The sequence below is a fragment of the Elephas maximus genome, chromosome 13, assembly GCF_024166365.1.
Source record: "Elephas maximus indicus isolate mEleMax1 chromosome 13, mEleMax1 primary haplotype, whole genome shotgun sequence".
NCBI lineage: Eukaryota > Metazoa > Chordata > Mammalia > Proboscidea > Elephantidae > Elephas > Elephas maximus.
This window is the reverse complement of record NC_064831.1, coordinates 101,079,918-101,097,607: the sequence shown is the minus strand read 5'-3', so window position 1 is coordinate 101,097,607 and position 17,690 is coordinate 101,079,918. Positions and strand designations below refer to the sequence as shown.

Genomic DNA, 17,690 nt, shown 5'->3' with positions numbered 1-17,690 from the left:
TTTGGTTTCTTGCTGTATGTAGTGTCTTCTTTTCTTTGTATTGGTCTTTTTTTGTCTCTGGTTAGATTAATTCCTAAGTATTTTATCTTCTTGGGGGCTATTGTAAATGGTATTCATTTGGTGATTTCCTCTTTGAAGTTCTCTTTGTTGGTGTAGAGAAATCCAACTCAATTTTGTATGTTTATTTAGTATCCTGATACTCTGCTGAATTCTTCTATTAATTTCAGCCGTTTTCTTGTGGATCTTACGGGGTTTTCTGTGTATAAGATCATACCATCTGCAAATAGAGATTCTTCTACTTCCTTACCGATTTGGATGCCCTTTATTTCTTTTTCTAGCCTAATTGCTCTGGCTAAGACCTCCAGCACAATGTTGAGTAAGAGTGGTGATAACGTGCATCTTTGTGTGGTTCCCATTCTCAAGGTGAATGCTTTCAGACTGTCTGCTTTTAGAGTGATATTGTCTGTTGGCTTTGTATAAATTCTCTTTATTATGTTGAGAAATTTCCCTTCTGTTCCTATTTTGCTGAGAGTTTTTATCATGAATGTATGTTGAACATTGTCGGATACCTTTTCTGATGAGCTTATTTGACTCCTGCCTTTTATTTACGTGATGGATTACATTGATGTTTTTCTAATGTTGAACCATCACTTGAATACCTGGTAAGAATCCCACTTGGTCATGGTGAAATGCTTTTTCAATATGTTGTTGAATTCTATTGGCTGGAATTATGTTCAGGATTTCTGTGTCTACATGTTTATGAGAGATATTGGTCTTTGATTTTTTTTTCTTTTTTTTTTTTTTTGTGGTATCTTTACCTGGTTTTAGTTTCAAGGTTATGCTGGCTTCGTAAGATGAGTTTGGGAGTATGCCATCCTTTTCTATGCTCTGACATACCTTTAGTGGTAGCGCTGTTAACTCTTCTCTGAAAAAAAAATTAAAGTTCGATACAATTCTCCAGGGGGACCTTCCAGGCCGGGGCATATTTTTGTTGGAAGTTTTTAAATTACCTTTTTTCCATCTGTTCTTTTGTTAAAGGTTTATTTAGTTGTTCTACTTTTGTTTGTGTTAGTTTAGGTAGGTGGTGTGTTTCTAGAAATTTGTCCATGTCCCCTAGGTTTTCAAATTTGTTAGAGTACAATTTTTCATAGTATTCTGTTATGTTTCTTTTAATTTCAGTTGGGTCTGTTGTGATGTCTTTAATCTCATTTTTTGTTTGGCTTATTTGCTTTTCTCCTGTTTTTCTTTTGTCAGTTTGGCCAATGGTTTATCAATTTTGTTGATCTTTTCAAAGAACCAGCTTTTGGTCTTGTTAACTCTTTTAGATTGTTTTTGTACTTTCTGTTTTATTTAATTCTGCTCTAATTTTTATTGTTTGCATTCTTCTGGTGCTGGAGGGCTTCTTTTGCTGCTCTGTTTGTTCCAGTCTTAGGGTTAATGTTTTGATTTTGGCCTTTTCTTCTTTTTGTATGTGTGCATTTATTGCTATAAACTGACCTCTGAGCACTGCTTTTGCCATTTCCCAAAGGTTCTGGTAGGATATGTTTTCATCCTTGTTTGATTCTGTGAATTTCTTTGTTCTGTCCTTAATTTCTTCTATAGCCCAATAGTTTTTGAGCAAGATGTTGTCCAGTTTCCATGTATCTGATTTTTTTTTCCTTGCTTTTCCTGTTACTGATTTTCACTTTTATGGCTTTATGGTCAGAAAATATGCTTTTTAATATTTCAATGCTTTGGATTCTGTAGAGGCTTGCTTTATGGCCTAATATGTGGTCTTTTCTGGAGAATGGTCTGTTGTGATGGAAAAGAAAGTGTACTTGGCTACTGTTAGGTGGAGTGTTCTGTGTATGACTATGAGATCAGTTTGGTTGATTGTGGTATTTAGATCTTCCATGTCTTTATTGAGCTTCTTTCTGGGTATTCTATCCTTTACCAAAGGTGGTATGTTGAAGTCTGCTACTATTCTTGTGGAGCTGTCTCTCTCTCTTTTCAGTGCTGCTTTTATGTATTTTGAAGCCCTGTCTTTGGGTGCCTAGACACTTATTGTGGTTATGTCCTCCTTGTGTATTGACCCTTTAATCATTATATAGTGCCTTTCTTTATTCTTTGTAGTGGATTTTAGTTTAAAGTCTATTTTGTCAGAAATTAACATTGCCAGTTCTGCTCTTTTTTGATTGTTGGTTGCTTGATATGTTTTTTTCTATCCTTTGAGTTTTTGTTTGTATCTTTAAGGTGTGTCTCTTCTAGGCAGCATATAGACAGAGCATGTTTTTTTAATCTACTCTGATACTCTCTGTCTCTTTATTGGTGCATTTAGTCCGTTTACATTCAGCGTACCTTTTGAAAGGTATGAGTTTAGTGCTGTAGTTTTGATGTCTTTTTTTGTGTGGTGTTGACAGTTTCATTTTTCCACTTAATTTTCTGTACTGAGTCATTTTTATTTTCTTTGCATTGTTGTTGATTTTGTATTTGCTGAGTCTTTTAATGTTTTTCTGGTTTCTTATTTTGATGCGTAGGATCATTAGTTTCCTTTGTGGTTACCTTAATATTTACCCCTTTTTTCCTAAGTTTAAACCAATTTTTTATTTCTTTATATTGCCTTGGCTTCCTTTCCACATGAAAGATCTATAACTACATTTTTTAGTCCCTGTTTTTTGTTTTCATCTTTTACGTATTGACATCTGTTTCCCTGTTTTAGCTTTATTTTTGGGAATTCGTTCTCTGAGTTTATATTTGGCTGTTCTGTCCTGTGTTCTAGTCTTGGGTTGTCATCTGATGTTTTTGTTTTTCTAGCCGGAGCACTCCCTTTAGTATTTCATGTAATTTTGGTTTGGTTTTTGCAAATTCCCTAAACTTCTGTTTATCTGGAAATGTCCTAATTTCGGCATATTTGAGAGACAGTTTTGCTGAATATATAATTCTGGCAGGCATTTTTTTTCCTTCAAGGCTTTATGTATATCATCACATTGCCTTCTTGCCTGGATGGTTTCTGCTGGAGTAGTCCAAACTTAGCCTTATTGACTCTCCTTTGTAGATGACATTTTGTTTATCCCTAGGCTCACTTTTAAAATTCTCTTCTTACCTTTGGTTTTGGCATATTTGATTATAATATGTCTTGGTAACTTCTTTTGGGATCTACCTTGTGGGGGGTTCAACGAGCATCTTGGATAGGTATCTACTTGTTTTTCACGACATCAGGGAAGTTTTCTGCCAACAAATCTTCAATAATTTTCTCTGTATTTTATGTTATCGTCCCCCCCGCCCCACTCCGTTCTGGTACTCCAGATCACTTGTAGGTTATTCTTCTTGATAGAGTCCCACATAATTCTTAGGATTTCTTCATTTTTTAAAATTCTTTTATGTGATTTTTCCTCAAATAAGTTGGTGTCACGTGCTTTATCTTCAGTCTCACCAATTCTGACTTCCATTTCCTCAGCTCTGTTGCTATGACTTTCTTTTGCATAGTCTGATTCTGAAATTTTGTTGTTAATCTTCTGGATTTCAGCTTGCTGTCTCTCTATGGATTTTTGCAGCCTGTTAAATTTGTCATTGTGCTCTTCTGTAATCTTCTTAAGTTCCTCTGTTGCTTTGTCTGTGTGTTCCTTGGCTTGTTCTGTGTTTTGCCTGATAACCTTCATGTTCTCTTAAAGTGTTCTGTATATTAATCTTTTGTATTCTACCTGTGGTTATTCCAAGAAGTTCACTTCCTCCAGAAGATTACTTGATTCTTTGTTTTGGGAACTTGCTGAAGCCATCGTAGTCTGCCTCTTTATGTGATTTGATGTTGGTTGTTGTCTCTGAGCCATCAGTAAGTTACTATATTTATTATGTTTGCTTGCTGTGTCCTAGCTTTTTGTTTTGTTTTGATATGTCCAAATAGACTGCTCATTTGAGCTATTTTGATTATTAGTGCCTTTAAAGCTCTAACATCCTGTCACCAGGTAATTAGATTTGTTACTGATAAGTAGATTTGTTACTAGTAGTAGTAGTCTGTTTACTTTACTTGTATGGATTCAGCTCAGGTGTCCAGATAGTCAGTCACCAGGTGTGTGGTGCAGGCTTTTACCTACACTTCTCAACGGGCAGGGGTGATTGAAGTAGACACAGGCACCTGACTGCAGTAGGGGGTCATGTGCTAAGCAAGCAGGGAGCTGACTGTTGCCTCTCAGTGTCTGGGTGGAAAGAGCGTCCCCGTTCCCTAGAGAGCTTAGGTGGTAGGTTTTCCAGCTGGCCTGTGGGCACCTAGTGCTGTTGGCTGTAAGGACTGGAAAGCAGCACTTATTCTTGGACCACTATTGCAGATGGCTAGATGGCATGGGTGGAGCCACCAGTCCTCAGGCCCCTGATGTGGGTAGGTGAGGACCATGCTTAACAGGCAGAGCGTTGTCAAATGTCACGAACCTGCTGCTCCACCATATAGCTGATACGGTGAAGTTAGGTTTCAGGTATGTACCCTTGTGTGCTGTGCTAATGGACGGCCTATGCTGTTGAAATGGGCCCACACAGTTGTATGCAGGGGTGAAAGGCATTCAAAGTCCATGGACTCCTTATGCCTGTGCCTAGGCAAAGGAGCTGTACTTGCCCTGAGTTTCTGGCTTAGGGGAGTTGGCAGATTATTTTTCCCTGTTTGGTAATTTGTTCCCTCTCTAAAGCCAGGACAGTGGCTCAGGGCACATGATGGGCCCTATTTCCGGCCCAGGGGAAGCAGCAATCACTGAAGCTGGCCTAGGGCCTGGTACAGAGCAGGGAGGGAGCAAGTAAATGGGACAGAGGTTCTTCCAAAATGGGGTGTTTCTTGATCCGTGCAGTAGGTTATACACATGTACTTTTGCCGACCGAGGGCCTCTTCTCACTGGGTCTGGAGGGTTGGGCAGACACTCCGCGGCTTAGTCTCTCCCAATGTGTAAAACGGTTCCTGAATGCCGCTGCCTGCCTCACCGTGCACGGCAGCCTATCCAGCCCGCAGGGCTGGTTTCCCCTGGGTCAGGTCTGGCAGCTGTGCTGCTTCTGAACCACCTCTCCCTCCTACTGTGACTCAGTCTGATTCGTAAACTTTGCCTTTAATGTTCAGGGCTCCTCGATTGTCATATATAATTGATTCACTTGTTTTTTCGGTCTTTGTTGTAAGAGGGACCACCGGAAGCATCTGACTACTCTCCCATCTTGGCCCTGCCTCCTAACTTCTTTCATTCAATGTATTTGTGAGATTGATCCATGTTGTTGGTTGTAGTAGTTGGTTGCTTAGTATTTCATTTTATAAATATGCCTCAATGCAGTCTACTGTTAAGGGTATTTTAATTGTTTTTGGTTTGGGGCTTATTAAAAATATTGTTGCTTCAGGCATTCCAATGAATGTCTTTTCATGAGCATACGTACACGTTTCTGTTTTACATATGTTTAGAAGTAAAATCTTTAAGTCATAAGGTATGCAGTTTTACTAGATACATCAGTTTTCCAAACAGGTTGTTATGATTTTAACTATTCTATTCGAATTAATACATGATATGCTTTAATGCCTGGTTGGGCAAGTTTCCTGGGAGAAGGGCACGTTATTCTTGTATTAGTAAAACAAAATTTTCTTGATTATTCTTACATATTTCCTCTTTGAACTAGATTAAATTTTTATTTGGGAAGAAATGATGTCCTTGTTTGTTTATCTGTGAATTGCATTTGGAACTAGCTTGTTGGGGGATGGTGTAGTGTTAAGAGAACATAGTCATTATTACTATGAGAATAAAAGTATGGATAAGATGATCCCTACCATCAACCAGCTTACAACCAGAGGCTCTGGCAGACTTACACAGATAGCTATAATATAAGGTAGAAAATAATAAATGTAAGGTAGGAAAAAAACTGGTACTAGAAATGTACTATAGAACCCAATGAAGGCTCATTATTTATAGGAAAAGAGCTTAAAGAACCCTGTGAAAGGTAGCCTTTAGAAAGAGTAAGGTTTTTAGGAGCATATGAAAGGTAAGTGGAGGGGTGCAGAGGTTAGCAAAGGACAGGGGAACATTTGTGAGTCAAGTGTCCTGAGAAGCAAAAACATTAAAGTCAGAAGTACAGATGGTCAGTATGTGAGTGCCAGTAATCCAGTAATGGGACTAGGTCATCAGGCACCCAGCGATGATGCCATGTAATGGGTGATAAGGCAGTTGTCCCTGAGTGGTGCAAATTGTTAACTCAGTTGGCTGCTAACCGCAAGTGTGGTGGTTTGAGTCTACCCAGAAGTGCCTCAGAAAAAAATCCAGGTGATCTACTTCTGAAAAATCAACAATCGAAATCCTGTGGAGCACAGTTCTACTTTGCTATCACATGGGGTTGCCATGAGTTGGAATTGATTTGATGGCAACTGGTATGATATTGTAGAAGACTTAATGGGTGGGCTGGAGTCATATGTGAGGGGCCTCAAATGATGTGTGAAGGACTTTGAAATTTATCCTCTGGGTTCAGAAGGCATAGAAGCTTTTGAACATGGGAGTATTATGGCCAAATTAGAGTTTTAGGAGGATAATTCTGGCAGCAGTGTCAAGGTTGGACTGGGAAACCAGATGAAGTAATGAGGGCCTGTATTATGACAGTGGTGTAAGCATGGGGAAAAAAGGGAGCAAAAGATATCTCAGAGACAAAATTTATAGGATTTGAGTGTAAGTTAGAAGTGTGGCACAACAAAGCATGGCCTTCAGAATTAGACAACTTGAGTTCGAAGCTTGACTCTGTGTGTATTAGTTGAGTGACCAAAATAAAGCAAGTCACCTAAAAGAAGAGTTTTCCTCTTTTGTAAGATGTTAATTTTGTATTCCACGGTCATTTTCAAGCACCAGAATTATACAAAGTGAATGATACACATGTTCTCTTGTTTGATCTAGTCTGGGAGAAGAGGCTTAACTGGTAGGTTTTGGTCAAGTTGAATACAGTCTCATCTGACACGTTCAGGAATTTTTCTTTATTCTGGAAGCAACTAAGAACTAGCTATGGAAGCACTGGAAGGTAGTGTCGGGGTAGAGGTAGGGATTTCTGAGGTAAAATTGATAGCACTCGATGAGCAATTTGATGTACTGGGAAAAAGAGAGGGCCTTCTCTTTAGAATATGACTCCAAATTTCTCTCGTTCGGGTGACTAGACCTGTAGGTCTGCCGTTACGTCACAGGGTGTTTGTTAGCTTGCTGAATCTTGCTCATGCCTCAAAGCTCACTTTTTATGTCACTGCGTAAAAAATATCTTTCTGTCTCTCCAGAGTAAGTCGGGTCCTTTAACTATGTTCACTTACAACTCCCTGTGTTTCTCCTTCACAACACTTAACTATGTATGCATTGTAATTACATAATTTATTATGATCTTTATATTTGTGCTCCATTTTCCTCCACCCTTGGAAACCCTGGTGGTGTAGTGGTTAAGTGCTATGGCTGCTAACCAAAGGGTTGGCAGTTCAAATCTGCCAGGCGCTCCTTGGAAACTCTATGGGGCAGTTCTACTCTGTCCTATAGGGTCGCTATGAGTCGGAATCAACTTGACGGCACTGGGTGTGGTTTTTTTTTTGTTGTTCCTCCGCCGCATGAGGGCAAGAGAATTATGTGAAGTGAAGAGGACTTGAAGCACTTACTAATGAAGATCAAAGACCATAGCCTTCAGTATGGATTACACCTCAACATGAAGAAAACAAAAATCCTCACAGCTGGACCAATGAGCAACGTGATGATAAATGGAGAAAAGATTGAAGTTGTCAAGGATTTCATTATATTTGGATCCACAATCAACAGCTGTGGAAGCAGCAGTCAAGAAATCAAAAGACTCATTGCATTGGGGAAATCTGCTGCAAAGGACCTCTTCAAAGTGTTGAAGAGCAAAGATGTCACCCTGGAGACTAAGGTGTGCCTGACCCAAGCCATGGTATTTTCAATCACATCATGTGCATGTGAACACTGGACAATGAATAAGGAAGACCGAAGAAGGGTTGATGCCTTTGAATTGTGGTGTTGGCGAAGGATATTGAATATACCATGGACTGCCAAAAGAACAAATAAATCTGTCTTGGAAGAAGTGGGGCCAGAATGCTCCTTAGAGGGAAGGATGGCGAGACTGCCTCTTACATACTTTGGACACGTTGTCAGGAGGGATCAGTCCCTGGAGAAGGACATCATGCTTGGCAGAGTACAGGGTCAGCAGAAAGAGGAAGACCCTCAACAAGGTGAATTGACACAGTGGCTGCAACAATGAGCTCAAGCATAACAATGATTGTAAGGATGGCACAGAACCGGGCAGTGTTTCGTTCTGTTGTGCATAGGGTCGCTATGAGTCGGAACCGACTCGACGGCACCTAACAACAACAACAACATGTTGTCTTTCTAGTAGACACTAAAAACCTAGTAGACATTTTTTGAATGAATGACTGTTAAGAACTTGAAGGTTGGGAAGTATCAACCAACACAGTGGTTAGGCTAATAAAAATGAGGGAGGGGAAAAAAAAGACGATACCGGATTTTTCAGTGTGTAACTAGTAGATCAGTGAGATTAGGCACACATAGGATGAAGTGGGTGATTTCTTGGGGAGCAGGGGAAATAATCGAATTTGGTTTAAGATATATTGAATGTAGAAGCTAGTGGCACCTTTAAGTAGATACGTCTTAATTGTCTAGTGCTGCTATAACAGAAATATCACAAGTGGATGCCTTCAAGAAATAGAAGTTTATTTTCTCACAGTCTAGAAGGCTAGAAGCCCAAATTCAGGGCATCAGCTCCGGGGGAAGGCTTTCACTCTCTGTCAGCTCTGGAGAGAGGTCCTTGTCATCAATTTTCCTCTGGATTAGGAGTTCCTCAGCGGAGGAACTCTGAGTCCAACCAAAAAAAAAAAACCAAACCTGTTACCGTCAAGTCGATTCCAACTCATAGTAACCCTATAGGACAGAGTAGAACTGCCCTATAGAGTTTCTAAGGGGCGCCTGGTGGATTTGAACTACTGACCTTTTGGTTAGCAGCCTATAGTACTTAACTACTGTGCCACGAGGGTTTCCTCTGAACCCAAAGGATGTGCTGTTTCCCTGGCTTTTGTTTCTTGGTAGTATGAGGTCCCCTATCTCTCTGCTCGCTTCTTTCTTTTATATCTCAAAAGAGATTGGTTTAAGACACAGTCTAATCTTGCAGATTTCATCAATATAACTGGTGCTAATCCACCTCATTTACATCACAGTGATAGGATTTACAGCACATTGGAAAATCACATCAGGTGACGAAATGGTGGACAGTCACACAGTACTGGGAATCATGCCCAGCCAAATTGATACACATATTTTTGGAGGACACAATTCAGTCATTGACAATATGTACCATTGGTAATTGGGAGCTCCAGGTGTATAATTCAAGAGATACGGGCTTAGACAATGTAGAGTTAGGAATCCTAATTATGAGGTACTAGAGAAATGGATGACATTGCACAGAGAATTAATATCGGTTAAGGAAAAGGGGGGAGGGGGAGTAGTGACAGAAAATTAGAGGGTGGCCATGTGTGAAGGGTAGGAAATGAATGCTAGAGGATCTAGTTGCCGTCTGAGAGGTAGAAGAACATAGATGGGTACAGTGTCAGGGAAGCCAGGGGAGGAGAAGGTAAGGAGTGATCATTAGTGCCAAGTGCTACAGAAATTAAGTGGGATTAAAGAACTACAGGATTGGAAAATACAGGAATAATGCTAACTTTTATAAGAGAAATTTCAGTAGGTTTTTGTATATCAGTAGCTGAGTAAATGATTTTAAAGATTTTTTGGCAGTTAAAGGAATAGTACCTTAAGGAGATAATAGAATTGATGTCTTGAGAGTACTGCATGAAAGCATTTTTAAAGTTTTTAATCTAATTGCAGAATAGACTAGGACAAGGAAAGCCTAGAGATAGGGAAACTTAAGTAGTATTTGATCAATTGATCTGGGATTTATAGATGGACAAGTCTTAAGTGTTTCAACAAGGAGCTTTATTTATAAATTTAAGACACTATAAATCTGGTGCAAAGGAGCACAGAAGTGCTGAGTGAACACAATAAAAAGTAATAGAAAAGGCGGTTTCTGAAGTTAAATTTCAGAAGGGGGTGAAGAAGTAGGTTGTTGGAGAGGAGGTAAAGAACATACCAGATGTAATAATAAAAATATATCTGCATGTATATGCATATATATAGATACAGATGGGAAGAAGGCAGAAAGAATCAATCATAGACAGATGGGCCTTTTTTAAGAATTTATGAAGAGTAGAGGGGAATGAGTGTAGATTAACGTAACCAGAAAACCAAATCAGTTGCTATTGAGTCGATGTGACTCATCGTGGCCCTATAGGACAGAGCAGAACTGTGCCCCATAGAGTTTCCAAGAAGTGACTGGTGGATTCGAACTGACAAAACCTTTTGGTTAACAGCCAAGCTCTTAACCACTGTGCCACCAGGGCTTCATAGATTGATATAGACATTTCTTACTAGATTATTAGACAGAGCTCTTTCTATCAGAGAAACAGATATAAATGAAATAATAGGTCTCACAGTATGGTGTTAATGGTTAAAAGGCGAGCAAGTACACCTGAAATTTCTGGTGTTTACGATTTCTGTTACTTATTTGGTATTCTTATATATTTGGTATATTCCAAAACCAAAACCAAACCAAGTGCCGTCGAGTCGATTCCGACTCATAGCAACCCTACAGGACAGAGTTGAACTGCTCCACAGAGTTTCCAAGGAGTGCCTGGTGGATTCGAACTGCCGACCCTTTGGTAGCAGCCGTAGCACTTAAACACTATGCCACCAGGGTTTCCTTTGGTATATGTTCCTAATATGTTTCTGAAATTGGGGTCTGCATATCACCTGAAAGGTATGTTAGAAATAACAGAATTCATGTCTCCCCACCTCATGCACTGAATCAGAATCTCTGGAGCTAGAGGCCAAGAATTTGCATTTTTAATATTTATGTGAAGTGTATTCATGTTCTACTATCAACTTGTAGGATACTGGGTGGATTTCTTAATCTCTGGGGTTTGATTTCTTCATATATAATAAAATGAAATTATTATATTTTAACCCAGACTTCAGTTCCTGTCATGCTGAGAAATATTCCGATTGTATAAAGATGAGTTAAGAATTTACAGTGAGAATTTAGGGCCTGTTTTAAGCTTCAGAATTTGGATTTTGATAAGAGTTAAGTTTTGATAGATATATTGAATGGTTGCTTTAAGAATTAATAATCTGTAATATACTGAGGCCCTATTATATGCCAAGCGTTGTTCTGTGTACTTTTTTTTTTAAATAATTTTTATTGAGCTTTAACTGAACGTTTACAAATCAAGTCAGTCTGTCACATATAAGCTTATATACACCTTACTCCATACTCCCACTTACTCTCCCCCTAATGAGTAAGCCCTTCCAGTCTCTCCTTTCGTGACAATTTTGTCAGTTTCTAACCCTCTCTGCCCTCCCATCTCCCCTCCAGACAGAAGATGGCAACACAGTCTCAAGTGTCCACCTGATACAAGCAGCTCACTCTTCATCAGCGTCTCTCTCCTACCCATTGTCCAGTCCCTTCCATGTCTGATGAGTTGTTCTGTGTACTTTTAATACATTTTCTCTAATACTTGGAACAACCTTGGTAGGTTTTACCTCCATCTTACAGATAAGATACCTGAAACTCATGCAAGTCAAACAATTTGCCCACCACTGCTTGTAGGGTCGCTATAAGTGGGAGTTGACTCGACGGCAACGGGTTTGGTTTTTTTGTTTGGTTTGCCACGCCAGGAGGTGATAGACAGATGCCCATACTTGTGCCTAATTTAGCTGATGTTTGGAATATAGGATTAAATTAAAAGGTTAATTGCTGTAGGTGTCTGAAGGGAATAGAGGCATGTAGTCAAAGAGTTTTCATATACTCTCATATATTTTCAGCCCTTTAGAGGGAGGGAAGAGTAAGGAAATGGAAAGCACACTAAGCTCTGTGGATGAAAACGGGAAACATAGCTCTGCCAGCTGAAAGCACTCAGGCCACAGGGCCTTCAGGCCTCAGGCCACAGGCCCTTCCACTCATCTTGACAACAGGAGTAGGGTAATTTTTCTCTTGATATGTTTTCGAATACTTAAATATTACAGAAAAGTAACTGCTTTTACTTTATAGTGAAATTTGTTTAAAAATGCATTGATTTTTAAAAGTGTATCCAGTTGTTTATAGAAGGAATTAAGTGGAGTGTTTTATATTTTAGGTTAAAAATCTGTAAGAGCCTGATTTTAGAATTTACCAGCTCATCAAAAGTTTGGCGAAATATGGTATGTTTATTTATTTATTTTTTAAATTCATACTGCATGCATATCTTACTGTCATGGGTTGTCTACCCTTGGTCTGAATGTTAGAATAATGACAGATGTGTTTAGCAGATTTGATCTACTGCCATTTTTGAAACATTGTGTTAGGTGCTAATAAGGAATGTACAAAAGAATAAAATTTTATATTCCCTTCCCTTAAGGAACTTAGAGCTTCATAAATAATGGTAGAGGAACAAAGAGCTACATAAATAACTATGCTACCAGTTAGACTATATGAGGCATCCAGATGGGTTGCTGAGAGAATTTAGAAGAGACCAGCACATTAAATAAACTAGTATTGCTTAAGAAGATTGGGTAGGGGGGCAAATTTGGCTGTTAGGCTATGAGTATTAATAAAAGGTTCTATTTGCTGAGCTCTTGCAGTATGCCAGGCACTGAGTTTCTGAGCACTTTAGGTGTTAACTCATTCATCCTAACAGTCCTCTAAATTAGGTACTATTATTATCTTAGTTCTACTTATGAGGAAATTGAGGCTCAGAGAGATTAAGTAATTTGTCCAAGATTTTTCAGCTTGTAAGTAATCAAACTGGTACTTGAATTAGGCATTCTGGCTCTGGAGTCTGTCTGTCTTGTGCACTCTGGAGAAGTGATCCTCATAAAAGAGGAGAATAGAGGAAAGGACTTTGACTTAGTAATTAAAAAAATAAAAAGCTATTTAACATCAGGCTGACCCCCTTAGTCAATTAACTTTCTCATTTTTTGTGTTTACAAATTGGAAGTTGGACTTGTGTGATATTTGGATCTTCTAAATCCACGTGTACTATTAGACTCATAGGAACCCAAGAGGAAACTATAACATAACGACATTGTTTGTTTCAGGGGCACCATTACCCCATACGACCTCAGGAATGTTCTGTTTCTCATTAGAGGACATGTAGCTATGACAGGAGAATCTAGAGTTTGAGTTATTTCTTTCAGGGATTATAAATCCCATTATCGGAATCCTCATTACTTATACTCAGGCCAACCTTCACCCTTATCTGAATTTGAAGACCTTCGTTCATGGCGTGCTGAGGTGTAGACCCAAGCATTGATGTTTTTTCCTTCTCCTGAGATTCTGAGATACCTTGCTTTTTATGTTGGGTTCCATATCCTTGCTGGTAATCACCTTCTCTACTTGTCCATGGTTCATTTGAAGGTGTTGAGTATGAATGGTCTTTTCTTTCTCTCACTCCGAATTTTCTTATCTATCCTTAGTTTGCTTTCCAGATTTGGCCTAGGTGTACAGCTTAATGGGGAAATATGAAAGGAAAAATTAGTTAAATGAGCTGTTGATCCTGGAATATTTCTGATGTGTCTCTGCCAGTATTACAGTATGATTAGGAGGCCTGGTAGATTTGAACCATGACCATCAGGAAAGTTCTGTTAAGGTCAAATAAGGGGATAAAAAGATAATAGGCTTATGGAGGAAGAGGTATTTTTATATTTTGACATATTCTTTTAGGAAATTGAATCTAAGTGAGTTTATAGCTGAGAAGGAGTAGAACATGCATTGATGTAATACTCAAGGAATTTTGGCTAATGTTAGACCACCCAACTTAGAGTAAGTAAGGACTGGACTTTGGTGTATGTACGTGAATAACTATTCCATTAAGCATTCACCTACTTTGAGACTGATTTCTCCTTCAGTTTAAAAGCCCTGTTAGTAAATTAGGCCTGTTTAAACTGTTGCCTTGATTTTGGAGTCTTAACGCATGTTCTAAATCTTTGCTCATTTACATATACTTAAGTCATGAAACTCTGTTTAGCAAAACTAAACCAAACCAGAAAAATCCAACCCTGGCTAGGAAGTGAGTACATCTAGGTTTTAGTCCAAGTTCCAACAATAAGTCTGAGATCTTGGGCAAGTCAGTCACTGTGAGGCTGCTTAATTTTTTTTGTTTTAAATTATTGCTATAGTATCTACCCTGAATTGGTAGAGCCAAAATTGTCATGAGACTCAAACAAGATAATGTTGACGGAAATGCTTTGTAAACTGTAACACTCCATAAAAGTTCTAGGGATTATTACTACATTTTCTCAAGTGAATAGGTCATTTAAGGGAGGAAAAATGCCGGAAAACAGTTCTTAAAAGCATTTCTATAATAATATTCTTCTGATGAATTTTATATTATGCTTAATTTGAAGCTTATTTTTTCAGCTGTAATTTGGATTATATAAAGTGTTCTAACTAAAGGTTTGTTTAATTTATTAGCGTTATTAAGCCTACGCTCAGATCAAGTTAGCAGCTAGACTGGTGTGACAACCTGTTTTCGATCAGTGACTCAAAGCTGTGATCACCCTGATGTCACCGAATGGCCACAGCTTGTAAAAGGTAATGTTGAATGTATTTTGCAGCCCTTTAAAGGCTATCAGTGTAAAATAATATGCATGCTGTAAAAGTAAAGAAAATGCATAGTTGGCGGGCAGTCTGCCGTAAGAAATGTGGACCAGTTGAACTACTTATCCATTTAATCTTCTACTTAAAATATTTTAGTGCTTTTTTCCCCCGTAGAAAATATCAGCACCAAACCAAAAACCAAAGCAGTTGCTGTCAAGCTGATTCCATGTGTGCAGAGTAGAACTAGGCTCCACAGGTTTTTCAGGGCTATGACCTTTTGGAAGAAAATTACCAGGCCTGTCTTCCTAGGTGCCTTTGGGGAGATTCTTCCAGTTATTGGTTGAGCGCTTAACCATTTGCACACCCAGGGACTCCTCAAACTGACCACTAAAAACCTGTATGAATAAAGCAGGAAAGTATTCTCAAACATTTCAAGTTTTTAAAGAAGCATTTTATTGTGAACAGTATTTAAAAAGGCATGGAAATTTTCTTAATATGTATTTTTTCAAGTGTGGCTTTTATGTGGTTAAAGTTTTAACTAAACACCCCTAGAAGCTTTTACAACTTTTTAATAAAACTAGTATACTTTTTTCTCCTGGAGAGGTACAGTGGAGGTAAAAGGAGTGCTTGCAGGATGGAGGAGCTGCACCCATTGTCACTGGAAGGGAGCTGCCCTTTGCATTTGCAAGCTCACGCTGCAGTATTCAGATTAGTCGGCATTTGGGGATCATATTTTCTGCAGTCTAAAGACCTAAATTTGAGGCAGTTACAAGGCTTATGTATTTTTATTTTCAATTTTATTTGCTTATTGTTTCAGTTTAAAATTTTTTCCGATTTGTTCTGATAAGCTTCAGGCTAACTTAATAGTTTTTGTTTTTTCTTTTGACTGTAGTTTTGAATTTGGTAAAAGTATAAGCACATGCTGGATTCTTTTAAAGTTCCAAACACTTGACAGTAAAGAATAAATGGCCTCTTTAGAGGTCAAAATAAGTTTGGGAACCATTGTTAGATGTTAGATATTTCATAGCTTTGAGAATTTGAGTCCTTACTTTTTAGGCCATTTTCCGGTAACTCTTATTTAGAATATTAATTTACAGAAATGTACCAGACACGCACTATTACATATTACTCACTGCAAGAAAAGTGTTTTCTTTTTGTTCTGTGCATATTCACTTTTCTCTTGATTAAAAAGCAATTAACTTTCAATTTAAATAGAAAGTGACCTGTTTAAGAGACCCAAGATAGATCTGTTTTAGGGTAATAATCTTTTAATCCTTTATTCTTTTGTCCTTCCCCTAGACTGGATTGGTTTAAATTACTTGGTTTGATTTATAAGTGATGTTTAACATCTCACTGTAATACGTTACTATTAAATAATAACCTAGTAAATTTACAATTCATTGATATATTGATACTATTCACATTTTCCCTTGTTTAGAGAGTAGAAATTGGAAAAATTGAATGTAGTTATCACTTGATGATGTTTTTAACCCCTCTCCCATTTCAGAATCTCAAAACATTGCAGCAGTTACATACTGTGCTTCTAAGACTTGGACTTGCTTTCCTTCTTGCTTGTGTCTTACCTTTTTTGCAGCAGTATTTTTATTTTCCTGTTGTTGTGTTCTCGGCTTTTCCCTCTCTCTCTGCCTTTCCCTTTTCCTGTTAATTTTGAAAGTTCTGCTGCCTACGTGTTGGAAAGCTTCTAATCTGCCTCTCTTCCCTTAGTGCCAGCAGGTTTAATTTTTTTTTGCAAGCCAGCTTTGCCTCCTTACAATATGACATCTGATGCTGGAGGGTCGCACTTTCAAAAATGAGTCAGCTGGTACATGGGGTTATCATCAGTTTTTAGCTCTTCTGTCTGGGAGATACAAGTTTGGAAGCAATCTTGGGGTACTTACCCACAAAGCTGGTGGAGATCAGGTGTGTCACAAAGTGATTTGCTTGCTCCCTGGGGGAGAGGGTGGAGTGAGATTTTTGCATTTGTGTCACTTCTATGTTACTGCCACCTCCAGCATGCCCCGATTTTAGTTCTTACATAATTTTGTGAAAAAGTGAAATTTATATATACTACAAAGAAGATCTATAATAAATATATATAAGTAATTGAGCTGGAACCTTTTTTTTTTTTTTTTTTCCTTCCGTCCTTGTCCTTAGAATCCGAATGACTTTAAACCCTGCAATGAGGGGCAATTTTGAAAGAAGCGAGCTTTTTTCTTTTTCTTTTTTTTTTTTTTAACAGCTAAGAAAAGCAGATTTTTTCTCCTAGTGGCTCTGATTTTAAGATTCTTTTGTTAAAGTTGTTCAAAATTTGAAATCTAAAGTCAGTGATAAATTCACTAATCAGGTTCTTGTAATGCCATTTTGAAAATTTAGCTTTTTATTTAAAAAATATATATAAAATATATATATTTTGGGAATTTGAAGGTGTTAGCAGTAGGCATTCATCTTAGTATACATTGCTGATGCTATTTATGAAGGTGAATAGGCCAACAGGAATTTGTTTTTCACAGTATGGTAGGGATAGGAAAAATTCATTCATGTCCCCAAAATGAAAATGAAAGGCTTCGTAGGGTCTTAGAATTTTGAATATATCTACATAAGATAAAACCCCGTTGCTCTCAAGTTGATTCCAACTCGTAGTGACCCTAGAGGACAGAGTAGAATTGCTCCATAGGGTTTCCAAGGAGCAGCTGGTGAATTCAAACTGCTGACCTTTTGGTTAGCAGCTGATCTCTTAACCTCCACACTACCAGGGCTTCACTACATAAGATAGCAACAGTATATTCAGAAATAATAGAAAATAACTGGCAGCTATTTATAACTAAAGTCATTTCACAATTATCCACAGCAAAAATTTAATAGCCCAGGGTAGTACACTTTTGACAGGTAGTGAGTGTATCCTGCCATTGTATTTTCAGGGAAAGCTAGTTTCACTGTTGAACCAAGGTAATCATGATCAGAATAATAAATCTTTTAAGTGTCTCAGAATTCACCAAAGTAATTAGATTTGAATTATCTAGAGCAGATTTTGGTAA

General features: G+C 38.2%; 1 protein-coding gene across 3 annotated transcripts in view; it reads left to right on the top strand.

Annotated features, from left to right (window-relative positions):
• The window catches only part of UBE3A (ubiquitin protein ligase E3A), a 140,177-nt gene that overhangs the window by 36,019 nt on the left and 86,468 nt on the right, over positions 1-17,690 (top strand). For 2 of the 3 annotated variants that reach the window (XM_049852653.1, XM_049852655.1), the window contains exons 2-3: positions 12,215-12,278; positions 14,530-14,649. In XM_049852653.1, the coding sequence (XP_049708610.1) occupies positions 14,630-14,649 (20 nt within the window). In that variant the 5' untranslated portion in view covers positions 12,215-12,278; positions 14,530-14,629. Of the gene's footprint in view, positions 1-11,193; positions 12,061-12,214; positions 12,279-14,529; positions 14,650-17,690 lie in introns of those variants that run through there. The other variant, XM_049852654.1, reaches the window with a different exon arrangement.